The 22,223-nt window shown below is 42.4% G+C and overlaps 2 protein-coding genes across 3 annotated transcripts; one reads left to right on the top strand and one right to left on the bottom strand.

Moving 5' to 3' along the window:
- Positions 1–6,950: 6,950 nt before the first annotated feature.
- On the bottom strand, positions 6,951–10,351 carry LOC115177265 (mediator of RNA polymerase II transcription subunit 18). Its single transcript, XM_029737880.1, has 3 exons — positions 8,776–10,351; positions 8,419–8,521; positions 6,951–7,948 (listed from the first exon to the last, which is right to left on the bottom strand). The coding sequence occupies exons 2-3, from the start codon at positions 8,489–8,491 to the stop codon at positions 7,395–7,397; spliced, it is 627 nt and encodes a 208-aa protein (XP_029593740.1). The 5' UTR covers positions 8,492–8,521; positions 8,776–10,351; the 3' UTR covers positions 6,951–7,394.
- A 1,331-nt stretch (positions 10,352–11,682) lies between these two features.
- Positions 11,683–20,462, top strand: cyp4t8 (cytochrome P450, family 4, subfamily T, polypeptide 8). 2 transcript variants are annotated; one of them, XM_029737877.1, is made up of 12 exons: positions 11,683–11,958; positions 12,130–12,274; positions 12,397–12,441; positions 12,736–12,863; positions 13,464–13,600; positions 13,996–14,150; positions 14,542–14,648; positions 15,060–15,250; positions 16,377–16,510; positions 18,406–18,470; positions 18,967–19,049; positions 19,781–20,462. In XM_029737877.1, exons 1-12 carry the CDS (start codon positions 11,767–11,769, stop codon positions 19,956–19,958), a joined length of 1,560 nt encoding a protein of 519 aa, XP_029593737.1. In that variant the 5' UTR covers positions 11,683–11,766; the 3' UTR covers positions 19,959–20,462. The 2 variants fall into 2 exon arrangements, with proteins under 2 accessions (XP_029593737.1, XP_029593738.1); XM_029737878.1 differs by lacking the exon at positions 12,397–12,441.
- The last annotated feature ends 1,761 nt before the right edge of the window (positions 20,463–22,223 follow it).

The raw sequence follows: 22,223 nt of genomic DNA, 5'->3' as shown, positions 1-22,223 counted from the left end.
ATCTACTAAGCTAACATAAGGAATTGTTTTAAGATATTCATACCAAGGATCATTTAGCCATTTGAGTTAGAAATGTAAGGCCCCTTTGGGCATCAAAAACTAACAAACAATTATATTTGATGAAACATTGAATTTGGCCTTACTGCTGTTAGCCCATAGAACCGCATTGAATAACAGATTCATACATGGATAAACAGATAAATAATAAAATATAATAAATCAAAAGCAAGTTTGTTTTGAAGTGTCTGTCCTATATCTGAGATATTTAAAATCAAGAAATTATTATTATTGAACCCCCTTTTTTCAGATGAGTCTTGTGGGCATCCTAGAGCAAAACAACCAACGTGTTCGTGAGAGTCTCACCTTTCCATAGAGGGGTTATATTAGTGTTTAGGGCAAACCGTTCGGGCGCTACAGACGTTTTGGTGAGAAGACCGATTTTCAGGATGTCTCCTGGTCTAACAAATACCGCTGTAGCTCTGCCACCTTTCACCGCAGATGATGAAGGCCGACATCAACGGATGTGGTAGATTGAGACGCATCCCATGCAAAAAAAAACGAATACTGTATCTCTACCTTAACAGACAGATTTTATGGGGATTTTTTTTTACTATGCTAGTTAGATTTTCGCGGGGCGTGGACATACACTCTTCACAGAAACTGAAAAGTTACAATTTCCAAGCTATGGAGTTTCGGCCAGCATTGCATAACATGTCTCACAACAAGAACAACTACTCAGACAAAGAACAAACTAATCAGAGGTGATGAGAGACAGTGCACCCAATCCAGAGGCTTTGGAAGAGGACCACACCTAAGGAGGGAGAAGAAGGAAGGCCAGGAAGAGGTGGAGAGACAGAGGGAGGCCATGTCACTGTCAGGAGACGTAGCCAGGCAGGCTGCTTTACACTGGTTCCCATACCAGACATTCCGAGGCAGGAGGGCTGGTTGCAGGCGCTCTCTGTGGCTGATCTTAGAAAAGCCTGTTCACCACAACGAACCACTTCAGCCGCAAGCGGGGCAGCTGGGCTGAGAGCTGCTCCACAACAGCACAAGGCATGTTTTGTGCCTGTAAATTGACACACCGAAGAAGCACACAGTAGAATTTCATTCACTTACAAAAAATAAAAAATAAATAAAAGGGTTCCTTCCCACTTCCCCACAGCCAAGACCCACCCATCATTCCTCTTCCCACCTCCAGTAACCTCACAACTTTACATAAGTGAGCCATGTACCCCTGTCGCTCTGGTGGTACTGGGATGAGTAGAAGACTGGAAGTTGGAGGAGCCACAAGGAGGCCCTGGGGAGACCAATGTCCGTCCTAGGAAAACGCCTCCCTCCTCTTCAGTCACAGTTTGCCTCCCTCACCAAGCATATGGGCTCCCAATAACACAGGAAGGAGAGAGGCTCCTTTTCCTTTCCAAGTATCAAGAATGTTCCTGAGTAGGCAAGTCTGGATTTCACCCCCTCTATGGCACCGGCCCAATTTAGGCTGACTTAAATACTTCCTGCCCTGGGCAAGGAGTCAGGCTTATTGTGGCACAGATCTTGGCACAGGCCCCTCCTGGTATGAACATAATAATCAGAGGCACAAAGATGAGTGGAGCCAAGAGGCTATAATTAAGATGGAATGCAGCAGAATGGAAAGGAGATGGGAAAAAAGTGGAGCGCAGGTAACAGCTTCTCTCCTCTGTTTCGAGGGCTCCGACAGTGAGAGGTTTAACTAATACGATACTGGCCCGCTTAATCCTATTTACAAGTTAAACACTGTCTGGATGATAAAAATCTCCTTGAAGATTCTCCCGTACTAGGCTGTTTCTTTGGGTGGCAGAAGATGATAAGGTGGCATAGATGTGTGTTCTGGTTGTCAAATACATGAACATGGCATTGGGGTTATACGCATTGATTTCACACTTATTAGAGTCATGGAGAGTGAGATGAGGAATGGAAAGGTCATGCTAATGTCCATGTTCCTCTACAATGGGCATATAAGTACATTATCTGCAAGTACATTATCCTGACAATCCTTGATTAATACGATTCATATTTCTTAAAAGGGGTAGTATATGAGATGCCCATAACCTTCTGCTGAGCCACAGATCGCTATACGCTTTACTACTGACTACAAATGATGAGCATTACTATTGACTGTGTGCAACCCATGAGGTCATGCTACTACAATTATCTCATTGTCTAATCTGGTTTTTGGGAGGAACTCTATATTCTATTTTCTAAGAAACTGTGGTTCCATCGCTTGGCCTCTGCCTCCAGCAGTGAGTTAAATCACTCACTAGCACAAGAAGAAGCCATTGGTTGGCAGGATCCACAATGGCTGAGAGGGCCCGATGCCAAGCAGCTGATTAGCCTGGCTGGGCTCTCCAGGCAGCGCGGAGGAGGGGGAGAGGGGGTGGGGGGGGGGGGGGCTCATGACCATAAATCAGGCTACTAAACACAAGTTTAAGTGGAATAAAGCCAGCAGAATGTGTATGATGGCCTGGACATAAACAGCCCTGGGCAAGAGGCATCTGCTTCTTTAATATATAATTCACTTTATAGGTAACAGGAAACACCAGACTCAGTCCTTAGGACCATGACTCTGGTTTTGGTTGTTGGTCAAAGTGGTAAGAAGGGCTGTATCTCTATCTTGTACTTTCATTGATAAATCAGCCACTATGGAATACTGTGTACAGAAAAGGGCTGTATTTGAATAATTACAAACAGACTAAATGGAAGTGGAGACAGACATGTTGTAAAGCAGGCCCTAACCCTAATGCCTAAGCCTAACCTTAAATTAAGGCCGAAAAGGCTATTTTTGTTTTCATTAATTTTTACCAGACAATTTAGACTTTGCAGCTGGCCCATCTAGCCGAAATCGCACAGTTCTGATTCATGACAATAAACGTCAAACTGCTCACCAACCCTGACATGGCAATAAGTCAAGGAGTAGACAGCCACCTGCTTCCCAAACCCTCCTTTCAGACAGTCACCACTTCACATTGAACTGCCTACTCAGTTAAAGCAGGGACAGTGCCCTGCGAGATTTCACAATTTAGGTCATTATTCTACTTACCTACTTTTCCATTATCGGTCTCAATGGCACTGCCCGTGCGCTCACAGACACCATAATGGGACAGATACAACTTTGCAATCTCTATACGATAACGGAGAATGAATAAGGAAGTGGATAGATTCTTATTTCTTACGATCAGTAAAAGTAAGTCATTCATAAAATAATCGATGACTACAGTATGTTTAGCTTTGTAAGATTATACATGACCAACCACCCAGCCTTGGAGTATTTAGAATGTCTATTTTCCCACAGCTGGCTACTGTACCGGAAGACTTCCAGCAAATGCGCTAAGCTAATGATATGCAAACTGCACGCAGAGAATAAACATGGTAACCTTGAGTTCGTCTGACTATGGGTAAGTAAAAATCTAAATATCGCAGTTTGAGCATTGGACATGTGCACTTGTAACTAGTTACACGTTTGTTACATCACAACCTTATTTTAAAATGTATTAAAAATACCCCATAATGACCCCCCCCCCCCAAAAAAAAAATTACAAATAAAATGAAATATCACATTTACATACAGTACCAGTCAAACATTTGGACACAACTACTCATTCAAGGATTATTCTTTCTTTTTACAATTTTCTACATTGTAGAATAATAATGAAGACATCAACACTACGAGATAACACTTATGGAATTATATAGTAACCAAAAAAGTGTTAACAATATCTAAATATATTTTATATTCTTCAAAGTAGCCGCCCTTTGCCTTGATGACAGCTTTGCACACTCTTGACAATCTCTCAACCAGCTTCATTATGTAGTCACCTGGAATGCATTTCAATTAACAGGTTTGGCTTGTTAAAAGTTAATTTGTGGAATTTCTTTCCTTCTTAATGCATTTGAGCCAATCAGTCGTGTTGTGACAAGGTAGGGGTGGTATACAGAAGATAGCTCTATTTGGTAAAAGACCAAGTCCATATTATGGCAAGAACAGCTCAAATAAGTAAAGAGAAACGACAGTCCATCATTACTTTAAGACATGAAGGTCAGTCAATGCGAAAAATGTCAACAACTTTGAAAGTTTCTTCAAGTGCAGTCACAAAAAACCTCAAGTGCTATGATGAAACTGGCTCTCATGAGAACCGTCACAGGAATGGAAGACCCAGAGTTACCTCTGCTGCAGAGGATAAGTTTATTAGAGTAACCAGCTTCAGAAATTGCAGCCCAAATAAATGCATCAGAGTTCAAGGAACAGATACATCAACTGTTCAGAGTAGACTGCATGAATCAACCCTTCATGGTCTAATTGCTGCAAAGAAGCCATTACTAAAGGACACCGACAAGAAGAAGAGACTTGCTTGGCCTAAGAAACATGAGCAATGGACATTAGACGTGTAAAAATCTTTCCTTTGGTCTGATGAGTCCAAATTTGAGATTTTTGGTTCCAACTGCCGTGAACGGATGATCTCCGCATGTGTGGTTCCCACTGTGAAACATGGAGGTAGTGTGATGGTGCTTTGCTGGTGACACTGAGTGTACAAACTTTTGACTGGTACTGTAGTATTCAGACCCTTTATTCTGTACTTTGTTTAAGCACCTTTGGCAGTGATTACAGCCTCAAGCATTCTTGGGTATGACGCTACAAGCTTGGCACACCTGTATTTGGGGAGTTTCTCCCATTCTTCTCTGTATATCTTCTCAAGCTCTGTCAGGTTGGATGGGGAGTGTCGCTGCACAGCTATTTTCAGGTCTCTCCAGAGATGTTCGATCGGGTTCAAGTCCGGGCTCTGGCTGGGCCACTCAAGGACATTACGGAGACTTATCCCGAAGCCACTCCTGCGTTGTCTTGGCTGTGTGCTTAGGGTCGTCGTCCTATTGGAAGGTGAACCTTTGCCCCAGATTGAGGTCCTGAGTGCTCTGGAGCAGGTTTTCAACAAGGATCTCTCTGTACTTTGCTCTGTTCATCTTTCCCTCGATCCTGACTAGTCTCCCAGTACTTGCCGCTGAAAAACATCCCCACAGGATGATTCTGCCACCACCATGCTTCACTGAAGCAATGGTGCCTGGTTTCCTCCAGACGTGACGCTTGACAATCAGGCCAAAGAGTTCAATCTTGGCTTCATCAGACCAGAGAATCTGGTTTCTCGTGGTCTGAGAGTCCTTTAGGTGCCTTTTGGCAAACTCCAAGCGGGCTGTCATGTGCCTTTTATTGAGGAGTGGTTTCAGCCTGGTCACTCTGCCATAAAGGTCTGATTGGTAGAGTGCTGCAGAGATGGTTGAGGAACTCTGGAGCTCTGTCAGAGTGACCATTAGGTTCTTGGTCACCATGTGACCAAGGCCCTTCTCCCCGATTGCTCAGTTTGGCCAGACAGCCAGCTCTAGGAAGAGTCTTGGTTTTAAACGTCTTCCATTTAATAATGGAGGAGGCCACTGTGTTCTTGGGGACCTTCAATACTGAAAACTTTTTTTTGTACCCCTTCCCCAGATCTGTGCCTCAACACAATCCGGTCTCAGAGCTCTATGAACAATTCCTTCGTCCTCATGGCTTGGTTTTTGCTCTGACATGCACCGTCAACTGTGGGACCTTGTATAGACAGGTGTGTGCCCTTCCAAATCATGTCCAATCAATTGAATTTACCACAGGTGCTCAAATCAAGTTGTAGAATCATCTCAAGGATGGACCTGAGCTCAATTTCAAGTCTCATAGCAAAGGGTCTGAAAACAAATTGTGTATTAATAAATGTACAACAATTTCTAAAAACCTGTTTTCGCTTTGTCATGCTGAGGTAGTGTGTACACTGACGAAAAAAAATATTTAATCAGTTTTAGAATAAGGCTATAACGTAACAAAATGTGGAAATAGTGAATGGGTCTGAATACTTTCCCGAATGCACTGTATATGGGAGGGCATCAGCAGAAAACTGATCTCTAGCCCAGAATGGAGATGATACAATGAAGACAAGACCATTTTGAAATAACTGTAGATTAAACAACCGGAGGCCTCAAGTCTTGTACATACAAGAGCCTCCCTCCGCTCAGGTTGCCATTGATGTACTAATGGGTTAAGAGAAATGAGAGGGGAAGGGAAATCAATGCTTTTGTGAGAAGAAGAAAGGGAAAGCTTTCACAGGTATATGTATAATTAAGCAATTGAAAAAGCTAATTAGAGTTGTGGGATGAGATGTGCAGATCTCGTGGCTAATTATTACCATGGCAACCACGGCTCCTGTGTAGATGATCTAGGTGCAGATATAACTGGCTCTAACCAGAAAGGCCGGGTTTTTACAAATAGAGTAGGAGAGCTCCCTAGTGGCAAACAATGGAAATGGCACCTGTCAACAGGGTCACATGTAGAAGACAAACTTTGGGGAATGTTGCAGACATAACTGTTATTAATAGAGCTGGAATGATGGGGCGGCAGGTATGGGAGCTGGAATGATGCGGCGGCAGGTATGGGCGTTGGGCCAGTAACCGAAAGGTCGCTGGTTTGATTCCCCGAGCCGGTGGAAAAATCTGTCGATGTGTCCTTAGGCAAGGCATACCCAATTGCTCATGTAAGGCGCTCTTTTTTTAACTACACAAGTCAGTTACAAATTCTTATTTACAATGACGGCTTACGCCGGCCAAACCCGGACAACGCTGGGCCAATTGTGTTCTGCCCTACGGCACTACCAATCACGGCCGGTTGTGATACAGACTGGAAGCGAACCAGGGTGTCTCTAGTGACACCTTTAGCACTGAGATGCAGTGCCTTAGACCGGTGCACCACTCGGAGCCCCAATGACTTAAAATGTAATGATTCATTATTCTACATGTCAGAACATGTTGTGAATGTAGATTAGAACAAACTGGCCTGTCTGAACATTCCACAATGTTGTGTACTGCTGCACCCGCATCTGTTGAGTGCTGCAAACCAAGAGGACACAGTTGAGTTGAGAAAAATCATGTTTAATAAACACCCTAGCTGTGCATTTCTGGAAACATCTCCGGAAACATCTCCAACACAGAACAAAGCACTATCAGCATCACACAAAACCAATGTGCTAAGAGTTCAGCACTGAATAGAAACATTGTTATTTATTGACTCGTTCAAAGCCTCATTTGTCACATCGTCCATGTTGGCTGTGTCAATCCTCCTGTGAAGTCCTTTTCAAACACTACTAACATCCTAATGACAGGTGGTCCTTCTCCAAATGTACGAGATACACATCAAGATTGTGAGACCTGGAGTTCATTAACAGAGACAAAGGAGTGTGGGAAAGAGCTTTCTTATAGGAATCATACAAAACTAAGACCCATGTAAATAAAATGCATTTTAATAAAAACTCCACCTTGTCCATGACTGCCAACAGAGGCTCATCTTAACACACCCCTTCTTACATGTGTCTCTTTGGGTCAATCTTCTCCAAGTGAACCAGGGGCTTGAGCTGCTCGGCGAAGCTGCGCATTTCCTCCGACATGGTATCCTGGCCCGCGGGGGCCAACACACTGAGCTCCACCAGGTAGGAGAGTGACAGTGGCTCCGTGTTCTCTGTATTCCCAGGGACCAGGATGCGTGACAGTTTACTCACCACCACTTTGAGCACGCCTCTACGGAAAATGTGGCCCTTGGCTACGAACTCGTGGTCCATGCGGAAGCCCATTTCGTTGAGGAAGTCGGGCAGGCTGTGGGAGGCGGCCACATCCACACAGTTGCGAGCCAGCGCGTGGCGGGACTTGTCACCCACCTCCGGCTGGCCCAGGTAGCGCAGGTGCCAGGGAACTGTTGGGTGGGAGAGGGAGCGGCGGGCGCGCAGCAGGAACGGGTTGCCCTGCTGGCCCTTCAGGAGGTAGACCAGCTCATGGTCGGCGAACGTCTCGGGTTCCATGTTGTCACAAAGGCCCCGGAGGCGGTGCAATAGGCTTTCGAGGGCCTGGTCCAAGACGCTGCCTTGAGTGGCGACATGACAGAACAGTGTCATCAATGTTACATTTACAAGCGTAACTTGTCATTTGGACTTTTTAAGAGTGAATTGAAATGCCAATTCAGAAACGTAAAAGTCCTCAATGGAAACAGACTGTACTTTTCAATTATTGAATAGCAACTGATACAGAGTTGACCAAGCCACAGCACAGGAGCTGGTATGGGGTCTTCACCTTAACATATTGTAACGACCCTGGGTTTATAAACGCGGATATCGACTCTGCCGCTCGAGAATGCTTTTGCGGCACAGTCGACAGCGCGCTGGACTTCGGGCTAGAAGGTTGAGGGTTCGAGACCTGCTCCCTGCCTGTTTCATTACAATATTTATATTCAATATGATCCGGATGTTTTTTCCAAGACCCCTACAAGAACCAACCACGCTTCAGACACCCAAATACAGAATGGAGACGCTAGAATTTCGACCTAGGCAGACTCACCTTGCAGCAGGTACTCCATCATGTTGATTGTGCCCCCCGTGATGGGCAGCACTGACACTGGTGGGGCCTCCATCACTCGTCAGTGTCAGACAGGTAACGTTAACTAGATCAATGGGAAAAATGAAAACACTTCGTGTTACAGACTAACGGTGACTATAAACATATTTGTTTCATGAATGCCTCTAACCTATCCAACGTTCCTGACTGGCTAAGTTAGCAGGCTAGTTAGAGCTAGTTTAGACAGAATTGTATTCAAAGTTAGCTAGCCAGTTAACTAGCCAGCCAAATAAACTACAGACAGAAAGTGTTACAACTCACCGATAAGATAGTTACTGAGAAATAATGCACTATACTTGCCTTATGTTTGGCCTTAAACTGCCGCGTATCTGCTTCTTCCTTCCCAAACTGCACTGCACCAACTCAAGCTAACTTGCAACCCAGCTAACGTTAGCTCATAGCTAAATAAGGTTAAATTGAAAGTAGCTATCTAGGCAGCTACACAGATGCCGCTATCAGCAGTGACGGAACAGAGTTGATTGAGCCCATGTGATGGAGAGAATAGCTAGATAGTTATCTAGCGTTTCACCCAGATCCGCGCATGCACATTGCGCAGCGGTTTGGAGCATGGGGCATTCAAGAACGGAAACGTTGTAGAGTGTTCTGAAAGCAACTCAGTGGATCGATGATGAGTTCAAAATGTCACATTTCAGCAACTTGTTTACAATTATGTCACAAATGACTTGTATAGACATCTAAATACACAGGCTTTATGCTTTTTGAGATATAGAGCAGACTTTCTTCATTTTCTTTTTTTTTACAGTGGTTTATACTGTGCCAGGAATGCGGTATGCGAAGAGGACTTGAAGATTCTACAACAGATTGATAAAAACAATAAGAAAGTACAATAGCATTACATGAAAGTACTGTTTATAAAGTGTTTATGGATGAATAAATGATGGATTGATGATTGAAATAGTTATCCATTTCTCTTACGCCTATAGAAAACAATAACAATATAATGTTAATTCAGCTTCATAAATAGTTTAAACAAATCCCTCAATGCATGTCCAGTTTGATTAAACTGATTAGCAGGTTTGAAACATCCAAAGAGACATTTGAATATTGAAATTGAATTCAATCAATGAGTATTCGAAAACATATATTTGTTTAAGTTTCTGTGGTACATCTGTATACTAATTGTTTGGCTGTATAACAGTGTACAATAAGGTTAAACACTGTATAGCCTTGTGAATTTTCAATAAAGGCCAATACATATGTGAGAATTCTAACCCCCAGGTAGTTTCACTCAGCTAAGTATTGAGCGATATTAATGTTTTTGTAAATTTCAGACACTTACCTGATGTTGGAAATGAAGCCCAAACCATAAATACAATAATTATGGCAGAGTTAGCGATCATGATTACAATAAACAATATTGAGGCAGATTACTTTAGCATTGTATTTAAAACAACTACAAGTAATCTGCTCTAAAATGTGTAGGCTACAGGCCTAACTGCCACTTAATGTTTGTAATTTAAAGCTATAGGAAATGAAGCTGAAGTTATAAATCTAACAGTTGACTCAGTATGAAACAGAAATAAGAAATAATGCTTTACATAAACATTTACGAACACCTCCCATACAGATGTTTCCTCAGAACCAATGGCATAGGCTGTGGTGTAGGTGTCAGTGACACAAAATGGGGTCCTTGACTAATGTGATCTGCATCTCCATTTTCCATCAGTGGGTTTGCATGCAGCTTCTTGCAAGGCGTTATCACCAAAGGTAAAAGCTGATGTGTTAATCAAGAACATGTCATTAGTCACTAGGCTTATCAGCCTTCATTGGAAATGTTGGTTCCATTGCGTTGCAATTGCTGCTAGATTTTTTTATTTTATTTTTTATTTCACCTTTACTTAACCAGGTAAGCTAGTTGAGAACAAGTTCTCATTTACAACTGCGACCTGGCCAAGATAAAGCAAAGCAGTGCGACACAAACAACAACACAGAGTTACACATGGAATAAACAAGCGTACAGTCAATAACACAATAGAAAAAAGAAAGTCTATATATAGTGTGTGCAAATGGCGTGAGGAGGTAAGGCAATAAATAGGCCATAGTAGCGAAGTAATTACAATTTAGCAGATTAACACTGAAGTGATAGATGAGCAGATGATGATATGCAAGTAGTGATACTGGTGTGCAAAAGAGCAGAAAAATAAATAAAAACAATATGGGGATGAGGTAGGTAGATTGGGTGGGCTATTTACAGATGGACTATGTACAGCTGCAGCGATCGGTTTGCTGCTCAGATAGCTGATGTTTAAAGTTAGTGAGGGAAATGTAAATCTCCAGCTTCAGCGATATTTGCAATTCGTTCCAGTCACTCTGGCACCAGAGAACTGGAAGGAAAGGAGGTGCTGGCTTTGGGGACGACCAGTGAGATATACCTGCTGGAGCGCGTGCTACAGGTGGATGTTGTTATCGTGACCAGTGAGCTGAGATAAGGCGGAGCTTTACCTAGCATAGACTTATAGATGACCTGGAGCCTGTGGGTCTGGCGACGAATATGTAGCGAGGGCCAGCCGACTAGAGCATACAGGTCGCAGTGATGGGTGGTATAAGGGGCTTTGGTAACAAAACGGATGACACTGTGATAGACTGCATCCAGTTTGCTGAGTAGAGTATTGGAAGCTATTGTGTAGATGACATCGCCGAAGTCGAGGATCGGTAGGATAGTCAGTTTTACTAGGGTAAGTTTGGCGGCGTGAGTGAAGGAGGCTTTGTTACGAAATAGAAAGCCGATTCTAGATTTGATTTTGGTATAGATACAGTATGTTTCGGCCTAGATTTTGGCCTTTATTTTGTTTTTCAGAGAGGGATAGCCAATCAAAGGGTTAACAGGAAGTCAACATGTGCTACCTAACTACAGTATATAATCTATAGTTATATTATAGTAGAGGTTGATGGCCAATGTCCAACATTTGGTTGTATTTTGTCCAGCAGTGTCCTCTTCTTGGTGTTCCCCAAGGTAATGTGTTCTCCTGATAATATAGCGCTATAATCAGTCATAATAACTGTCAGGGAGAAAAACATGATTCTGATATTTGTAGAGCTGAATATTTGAAGATGTCATGGATTTAAAAATAAACAAGAATTAGATACATGAAGGTAAATAATTGGTAGAGAGTGCTGTGTTATCTCCCATAGGCAGGACTCTGCCCCTAAATGACCTCAAACCACCCACCCTCGTCTCTTCTGCTTCTCCCGGTTATGTCACTCACCAGACTGTCACCTTGTGTTGTAAAAGTTGTCAGTGGTAGCCTCGGCAGTTAGACGTCCATTGCAATGGAGTTATTTGAAACGTTGAAAAAAGTGACGCTGGGTTCCTATCGCATTCATCACTTGGTTGCAATATTTAGCTTGGTCTATGTCGTTCTTAAAATCTCTAAGCTTATTGTCAAAAGGAATGAATGGATTCGGGCGCTCGAAACATTCCCAGGACCACCAAAACACTGGCTTTTCGGGCATGTCCGAGAGGTAACGTTCGGTTAAAATGAGAATTTCGTTAACGTGCACATTGAGTGACTGCAAAATTGTTTCCTCCTTGTGCAACTTTGTACCATCAGCTTCAGAGGCAAGTTTCGGTTGTCATGCTCGTGCATTTGCTGCTTTGTTATATAAGTGCATGTTTTCTCTGTTGTCTTGCAGTTTAAAGAAGATGGGACCGATATGTATAAGGTTGTCAAATGGGGAGAATCGTACCCCCTTGCATTTCAAATGTGGTTTGGTCCATTTGTTTCCTTCCTCAATATTCACCACCCAGATTATGTCAAAACCATCCTGGCATCAACAGGTTTGTCTCTTTGGAACGACAAGACTCACATAATTATTTAAACTAGTTGCATCTATGTAATGTCTATCTATGGAGTCTCACTACATGCGATAGAATACCTGTTTCACTCTCTTTCTTAATAGAGCCCAAAGATGACTTTTTATATAGATTTCTAATTCCATGGATAGGTAAGGTTGCATTGTCTTTGCCAAAGTCACATATGCTACAAATATTGAACCAACAAAGTTAGATTCTATGTATTTAACTGCAGATATGTTAAGAATAGGCCTTTTGTAATATTCATCCTTTTGGGTGCAGTTCTGCTTTTCAATAACATTATGACCCATGCCTCTTAGGCAATTATACAGTTATGGTTATAATGTATATTCTTTAGTTCTATTCTTTTGCATGAACGTACAACATACGTGTTTCTCAGGACGTGCTCTCTGTCTGTCTCTCTCTCTCTCTCTCTCTCTCTCTAGGGGATGGTTTACTGGTGTCTGAAGGTCAGAAATGGTTCCGCCACAGAAGACTCTTGACCCCTGGCTTCCATTACGATGTTTTAAAGCCCTATGTCAAACTGATGGCTGATTCTGCCAAGACTATGCTGGTGCGTTTTGTTAGCTCTACCCTAATTACTGTGTAGATTGACAACCATAGCCGATTTGGGGGGAATTTCTGGATACAAAAAAGCGAATTGCATAAGAGTTAAAGTTACATATTCTGCCAACTGTATTAGAATGCTGTATAGTTTGACAACTGTATTTGGAGGGAAATTCTGCATGAACAAGCTAAAGGGGTGATTTAATAAGAGAGTGATTGTAAGGGCTGTCGTCGGAAGTAGACCAAGGTGCAGCGGAGTTGGTGTTCATCTTGAATTTAATAACAACGAAGAGAACACTATACAAAAACCAGAAAAACTGACTGCCAAAACAGTCCTGTCAGGTGCAAATACTAACAGAAACAATAACCCACAAAACCCCAATGGAAAAACATGCAGCTGTGTCTGATTGGGAGCCACACACGGCCCAAAACAAAGAAATACAAAAACATAGAAAAAGAACATAGAACGCCCACCCAATGTAACACCCTGGCCTAACCAAAATAAAGAACAAAAACCCCTCTCTATGGCCAGGGCGTTACAGTGATGTACTATATGTCACTGTCCATCTTGTGCAAGTTGACTATGTCTGTCATCTTTCTGTTCCAGGACAAATGGGAGACTCACTCAAAATTCGACGAGTCATTTGAGTTATTTGAGCATGTGAGCCTCATGACACTGGACAGCATTATGAAGTGTGCCTTCAGCTCCAACACTAACTGCCAGACAGTGCAAGGGGGAGAGAGGTTAGTCAGTTAAATGTTTTTAACCACTGCATCATCTGCCATTTACATCTGCCCATGTTGAATATCTTGTCTTGTCAGCGTAAAAGCCCCAACCCAATACTAACGCTTTTCTTTCTTGTCCTTTAACTAGGGCCCAGGGCCCGTATTCGTGAAAGTTTCAGAGTACGACTGCCGATATAGGATCAGATTTCCCTTTTAGATCATAATTAATACGAATATAAAGACAGAGGGGACCTGATCCTAGATCAGCACTCCTACTCAGAGACTTGTTGTGAATACGGGCCCAGAGGTTTTCGGGCCAGATCACATGATCAGGAAAAACCCAAGGCCCTGCCTATCAGCCATGATTGAGAGGAAGTAACTCATACCTTTCTGTTGTTTTTCTCTCGTTTCAGTGGAACCAACTCGTACATCAAGGCTGTGTACGAGCTCAGTGATCTGGTGAATGTCCGCTTCCGGATCTTTCCCTACCACAGCGAGTGGATCTTCCAACTTAGCCCACATGGGTACAAATACAGGAAAGCATGCAATGTTGCACACAGTCATACAGGTGTGTTCTGTGAATGAATGTTGAAATTATTATCTTAATCCCCTGAAAACATTTAGATGTATGAATTTGACAAAGCAAATATACCCTGAAAAAGCAGCATGTATGCATTTTCCATTGATTATACATCTTGTATTCGTGTACAGCTATAGGCTTAACCATGATATAACCATGTCATAAGAATGAGCTGTGCTGCTGCTGCCATGTCTGATGCTCTCCCATGATGTGTTTCTTGGGAGTTTTTCCCTAGCCCCCATGCTTCTACATCTGCATTGCTTGCTGTTTGGGGTTTTAGGCTGGGTTTCTGTATCGAACTTGGTGACATCTGTGATGTAAAAAAAGGGCTTTATAAATACATTTGATGTAAAATTTGATTGATGCCTTCTGCTTGTAGAGGAAATCATACGAAAGCGAAAAGAAGCCTTGAAGGACGAAAAGGAACTGGGCAGGATACAGGCTAAGAGAAACCTGGACTTTCTGGATATCCTGCTCTGCGCACGAGTACGTCACACCTCTATTACGCTACTACACTATTATCCACCATTATGCCATTTATGCAGCCATCTAACCAGGTCATTAGTTAAAACGGCTACAATGGCGACGGTATATTATGTCATTGAATGAAGCCAGTTCGAAAAGAAACTCATCGTAGCCTCAAGATCGCAAGTGTGCTGGAGTTGATTTTCTATAAATTATATTCTCTCTCCGTGCCACTGGTAACACTATAGCCTGAGTGCCAGTTTGTTTGTGCTATCCAACGCCTTGTCAGTCATTGTCATGCCAAGACCACAAACAGATCTGGGACCGGGCTAGTAACACTATAGGTGTGTGAGTTATACCTTTTCCATAAAATGAAGCCAAACAAGGAACAACATGCAAGGATCTGATTGTTCCTTATGGTTTTCAATCCAGGACGAGGACCAGCAGGGCCTGTCGGATGAGGCTATCCGAGCGGAGGTGGACACCTTCATGTTCGAGGGCCACGACACCACAGCCAGTGGGATCTCCTGGACCCTGTACAGCCTGGCCTGCAACCCGGAGCACCAGCAAATCTGCAGGGACGAGGTCATCAGCGCCCTGGAGGGGAGGGACACCATGGAATGGTAGGTTCTACTGTCCCCCCCCCCCCCCGCCCTTCTTATTCGTGATGATTTAAAAGACAAAACTGATCCTAGATCAGCACTCCTACTCTGAAATGCTTTATGAATACGGGGCCTGATTTACTGTCCTAGTCATGTTGTATGTTAGATATGCATTCATTTGGCTGGAGGAGAGTGACATGGAGTGGAAGGCTGTTTTGTCCAGATTTATTGTTCAGAGATATTTATTTTATTTCACCTTTATTTAACCAGGTAGGCAAGTTGAGAACAAGTTCTCATTTACAACTGTGACCTGGCCAAGATAAAGCAAAGCAGTTCGACAACATACAACAACAGAGTTACACATGGAGTAAAACAAACATACAGTCAATAATACAGTAGAAAAATAAGTCTATGTACAATGTGAGCAAATGAGGTGAGATAAGGGAGGTAAAGGCAATAAATAGGCCATGGTGGCGAAGTAAATACAATATAGCAATTAAAACATTGGAATGGTAGATTTGACAGTAGATGAGTGTGAATAGTAGAAATACTAGGGTGCAAAGGAGCAAAATAAATAAATACAGTAGGGGAAGTGGTAGTTGTTTTGGCTATTTATAGATGGGCTATGTACAGGTGCAGTAATCTGTGAACTGCCCTGACAGCTGGTGAGGGAGATAAGTGTTTCCAGTTTCAGAGATTTTTGTAGTTCGTTCCAGTCATTGGCGGCAGAGAACTGGAAGGAGAGGCGGCCAAAGGAGGAATTGGCTTTGAGTGTGACAAATGAGATATACCTGCTGGAATGCTTGCTACGGGTGGGTGCAGTTATGGTGACCAGCGAGCAGAGATAAGGCGTGACTTTACCTAGCAGGGTCTTGTAGATGACCGGGAGCCAGTGGGTTTGGCGATGAGTATGAATAACATTCCACCCATGAGGCCAAAGAGGGCGCTTTTGGTCATTGATTGCAGCTAAGGGCTACACAACAACCAATAGGCTCCATGTTTGGAACTAGTTACCAAAGCCGTTCCTTTATTTTAGATATAGATAGAGTAAAGGAAGGGAAATCAGGTCTGTATTTCCTCTTAGATTGGAGCCACACATGTTTACTAAAAGAGAATTGATATAAAGAAAATGTTCTGTATTCTTCAGGGAAGATCTCAGTAAAATACCGTACACAACCATGTGCATAAAGGAATCCCTCCGCCTCTACCCTCCTGTACCTGGGATCTCCAGGAAGATAACCAAACCCATTACGTTCTTCGATGGGAGGACTGTGCCTGAAGGTAAATGTGTACATTTAAAAAATGTTGCATTGTGATGTACTGAAGGGGACCTTTTTTGTACATTTTATTGGACTGAGGCGAGATAGTGGTAGGAGAGTGGGTCACGCAGGCAGTGGGGTCGGAATCAAACCCACGCTGACACTGGTAGGACATACGGGGGACTTTTTAAATTATTGTTTTAAAGGCACAATGGCTCTGAGCCTTAAAATGAGGCCGTAAGTGGTTGCAATGGAGTCCTCCGTAACCTTTGCCTCAGTCACCGGCTATAACAAATTAAATATTAACTCATGTTTGTTTGTCTCCAGAGCCAGTTCTCCGTATAGCCTTGTGATTATGTCACCAACTAGTTAGTATGTAGAGACTAGCTGGAAGTTGTTTATTCCTATGTATTTCTAGTGGCAGTTTCTTTGACATACATTAAGCCTAGTCCTGGACTAAGTAAAATGTTAATTGCAGGTCCTCCATTTAAAGTGCTTTTTAGTCCAGGACTAGGCTTTATCTCTGTCCTGGAAACAGGCCCCTAGTATTTTTTTATATCAAATGAATTGGTGCTGTTGGAGCATTCTCACCATGTTCTGCTCATCGTGCTTATTACTGCCAAAAACAAAAAGTCTGTCCAGATAGCACAGGTGCGACCAAGTCATTGTCATTGTTCTTTTGGGGCGGCAGAGTAGCCTAGTGGTTAGAGTAGTTGGACTACTAACCGAAAGGTTGCAAGATCGAATCCCTGAGCTGACAAGGGAAAAAATCTGTCATTCTGTCCCTGAACAAGGCAGTTAACCCACTGTTCCTAGGCCATCATTGAAAATAAGATTTTGTTCTTAACTGACCTGCCTAGTAAAATAAAAAATAGTTTCACAAGTAAGTCTCAAGTCCTGAATGCTTTTAAAAATATCTATATTTATTACTTTCCAAATAAACGTTATATTTCCATGGAAATACATGGGTAGCCATGAGAAAGACCCCCCCCCCCAATAGTTATCGACTATCGAGGATCGCTAATGGGCGATGTAGGCTTGTACACAATCGCCCAACCTTAACACACATACTCTCTCTGTGTGGTTACAGTAGGCTAACGTATGTCAATGGTTTTAGGAACAGCAGTAACATCGGGCAGGATTTAGGCTACCAATTGCCTAGCCAGTTGTAGCTCAATCTTGGGTGCAATGATCACGTTCCCGCACTGACTGACTGTGTGGAGGCTCATTGATTTAACGTTAGCCTACATGCTACACTAGTAAAGTAATAAAATGTATAGCTGTCTGCTATTTTAGCCACGACTTACCGTTCTTTGTGCAGCTTCAAATGTCGAACAAAGTTGGAAATTGTTGCGCCTCCGTCTATAATTTTCTTCCCGCATGTTTTGCAAGTTGCAATCCGTTTTTTGTTGATACAGCGTCATCGTTATATCCGAAAATAATAATTTGGGGTATCATCTTTCCAAGGGCTCCATCTGAATTCACCCGCCGACGTTCCTCTGCACTGCCACGCACAACTTTTTCTCAGCTGGCACAATTTGATTGGCTGCTGTCCGATTCAAACTGTAATCGGTTAAATGAAGAGTTGATGCGCTTTTTTTAATAGCTTAATTTTTAACATTTGGGCTTGGGGATGGTATCAAGTCAGGTTGAGTCATAAGGCTCAAGTCCAAGTCAAGTCACGAGTCATTGGTGTTAAAGTCGAGTTGCAAGTCATCATATTTGTGACTCGAGTCTGACTCGAGTTCAAGTCATGTGACTCGAGTCCACACCTCTGCCAGATAGTGTCTCTTTCTGCCTCAGCGGATGGATCCTTTTGCAGCATGGACAATATTATCACTCTGTTCATAGGAAACAAAACAGATGTCAAGCACTAACACTGTGGAAATATAATTTCTCTCTCTTTACTCCCTCTAGGCTGTCTTGTTGGAACCAGCATTTTTGGCATTCATAGGAACGCGACCGTTTGGGAGAATCCTAACGTATGCACACCATCTTTATAAACACAATTTTCTCATGAACATTTAACTGGGTCAATATAATTAATGATTAGTAGTAGAAGAAATGCTAGCTTGAACAGCTGAACGAACATGCATCATAAAATCCTGTGTTTCTGGCCACAGAGGACAAAGGTCTGCAGTGTTGATAGAGGAAACAACATGAGGCTGTTGCTGAGTTAGTTTGTAATGAAATCCTTGTGACCAAGCTGTAAGCCCATCGGTCTGATTTTGACTAATCTATCGCTATAAGATTCAGGGAAAGCACAATAGGGAACTGAAACCTGTTTCAAGGCCCCTTTATACAAGCCTGGTGGCAGTTTGTCTCACCAGCCTGGTTTGTTTGTGCTGTCTTGCCAACTCATATGGTCATGTTTGCAGTGACTATGAACAAGACAATCTATTTGGGACCAGCTGTCTACCTATGCAGTCTTTCCCACTGTTTCAATTTACTTTTCTATTTTATTTTGTATTCTCGTAGGAATTCGACCCACTCCGATTTCTGCCCGAGAACTCTGCAAAAAGATCACCCCATGCCTTTGTCCCCTTCTCTGCCGGCCCGAGGTTCGTTACCACACCAGTGCCACTATTTAAGAGAGCAGCATTGGCAGCAGGGTTTGGTTCTCACATTACTAGTCTGGGACTAGGATGGAAGTATAGAGCTACTCATTTACCTGACTGGATTTTGGAGCCCTGCGGTCCCTTGATGCCTGTGACCTAGATTCAACCTAACTATATTAACCCCAATTGTTGTGTCAGAGGGGGACAAATATGTTGCCTAGCATGGTCCCAGATCTGTTTGTATTGTCTTGTTTGGCATGACAATGAAAGTAGGAGTTGGCAAAATAGCCCAAACGGATCTGGGATCAGGGCTAGATCCCATCCCCCTCTGGGATCAGGGCTAGATCCCATCCCCCTCTGGGATCAGGGCTAGATCCCATCCCCCTCTGGGATCAGGGCTAGATCCCATCCCCCTCTGCGATCAGGGCTAGATCCCATCTCCCTCTGGGATCAGGGCTAGATCCCATCCCCCTCTGACACAACAGTAGTTATTATAGGTCTGTGGAGTAGACACAGGCTGAACTCACTTCAAAGAGTTGTAGGTTCTGTCTGGTGATATGGTAATGTTTTATTAAGTAAAAGAGCTATAAACCTATAACTTATTTATTACACAGGGTGAATGTACAGTAGTTCTACAACTAAATGCTTTCAAATGTATAGCCTACTGTGCAGGACTGGCATTGGTGATATGTACAAATAACACTTCACTGACTCAATATCTTCTCCCGCTATAGAAACTGCATTGGGCAGAACTTTGCCATGAATGAGATGAAGGTGGTGGTGGCACAGACACTCAAGCGATATCAGCTGACCGAGGACCCAATGAAGAAACCAAAAATGATTCCAAGACTGGTGCTCCGCTCACTCAATGGGATCCATCTGAAAATCAAACCTGTCAATCTTGAACCATAAGGAATGTATAGTTGCACTTAGGCTGTTTATGGAATGTTCATATCAATTTGTTTTTAACATGCTAATTCGCCAGGAAATGGGAAATAAAACAAATGTTAGATTTAAGGAATATTTTGAAAATATTAACTTCTCAAAGCTGTATTCAGAATGTTAATTTAAATATCCATGGAAAGATAATTTTATAGAATGTCTTCTACAAAGATGAACAACACTAATTTATGTTACTAATATTTTACCAGCAACTAACTGCCTAAATGTTGTTCGTTTTTCCTTTTGACATATAGCCTATGGTAAGTCAATGTCCCTTTGAAAAGGAATAGACAAAGGTTTGAGTTTTTAATGTTATTCTCAGTATTTCAAATATACGTGAGGCGTAAAGCACTCAGGAAATTGTTGGTGTAATCCATTCATTTGCATTCTCTCAAATCAATGTATTTTCAAGACCGGTCAGTTGAGAGTATACCTCTGTCCCTTTAAGAACAATAAGAGATTCTTATAACATGATTTCTCATTGTTGTTGTCTATATGGTTTACCTCGCAAGTTTGTATTTTGTATGGTGTTTCCAGCACGCTACCTCAGGTAACTTAAAACACTTCTTCCCTCATTGTCACTTGAATCTACATAGCGTAATATTTGTTTCCTTACCCTGTAAGCAGGTGTGACAGCAATCCATGCTCTGGTTTAGTTTCCATGGCACCGTTTCCACACGCTATCCCATTCAAGTCATGGGACCGATATCAGCATTTTTCACACGTTCAAATAATCGAGAAGTGAGCTTGAGCTTCACGATTAATTTGAGATACTTTTGGATGACTTGGACATGATGCATGAATAATTCTATTATCAGTCCCATGAATGGGATTTGTGCCACAAATGCTAAAATGGTGTGCCAGAGAAACTCAACCAAAGCAGGAATTGCTGTCATACCTTGTCCATAGACTGCTTACATGGTAATGAAACCAATGTCATTTTGTAATTGAGTAAACTATCCCTTTTACAATACTTATCATTGTGTATGGTAAACCCTACCATGTGGTGATATGAATGTGTTCCTTCCTTGTGGTGATTTGAGGAACAAAACTGAAAAACAGATGGTCGGAAATACATGGTGCCACATCAGGGGCCTGTGCAGGAGGATGCAACGTTGCAGAACGTTCAGATAGAAATGTGTTGTGTAGAACAGAAATAGTCTGAATAGGGAATCGAGTCATTTTTATCCAGTCTATTTCTATCTGCAATAATGTGTTTTCCAATCCCTAAATACACCCAAGATGCTATGGTACAGGGTTGGAGTCAATTCAGGATGTACACTGAAATTCCAATTCTCTTCAATTAGGAATTTGGTTTACTTTCTGAATTGACTGGATTTGAAATGGAATTGACCCCAACCCTGCTACGGCGTCACATGAGTATGTAAAGAAGTCTTAACCACCCAACAGTTAGCATCCACGCCATGAGTGAAGGGTCACACTTTATGGGCATCTGCCAGCCGATGGATTGAGAAACACTAAGTGCGGTTTCGGCTGGCCTCCACCACATAACCGACAGGCTGGCATGCTCTGACCAACACTGATGACTGTGTTCAAAGTCCTCACAAATTAGTCTGCCTGGTCAATGTTTGTCTATGGAATATTCTGTAATAGGTCTAACACTTGGCATTCATTCATGCAACTTGCTGGTAGATACTGGTATTTAATACTAAGATGGCTACTATCCTTGGAATTAAAAAATAACTGACCAAATCCCAATTGAATCATGGCGTTTGAAGATATAGGCCTACTACCATGTAAACCGCACCAAAAAAAATCAATGTTTGTGACAAAATTCAGTTTTTATTTACAGTGTACTTTGTGAATAAAAAAAGCCAACATCATCCGAAAGTGGGACAAAAGGTCTGGGTACACGTGTCTGTCCACCTGTATAAAGTTGATGCAAATAGCATGGCATTTGCAAGTTCTCAAATACCACAAATGTTTCATTAACCAGTAAAGGGGGCAACCTAAGAATGTATTCTGCTGGTGTGAAAACTAACAGTTCTTTGAACTCAAGAAGCTCAATTTTGAGAGTGATTTTATGGGTGCTTTGATGCAGGACCATGTGTACCACATTTGAAATTTAATCATTTCAAAAGGCCTGTAAAACAATACTCAACATCAAATTGCACCAACTGAGAACCTTACAGTCTTAACTCATGTGACCAATCCATTTTATCGGTGGCTCAGATTAGGCCAATTTACATTGCGATATGTACAATCTAGAGGACT

This window comes from Salmo trutta, chromosome 37 (assembly GCF_901001165.1).
Source record: "Salmo trutta chromosome 37, fSalTru1.1, whole genome shotgun sequence".
NCBI lineage: Eukaryota > Metazoa > Chordata > Actinopteri > Salmoniformes > Salmonidae > Salmo > Salmo trutta.
The sequence above is the reverse complement of the archived record's forward strand: the minus strand, read 5'-3'. Positions and strand labels throughout refer to the sequence as shown.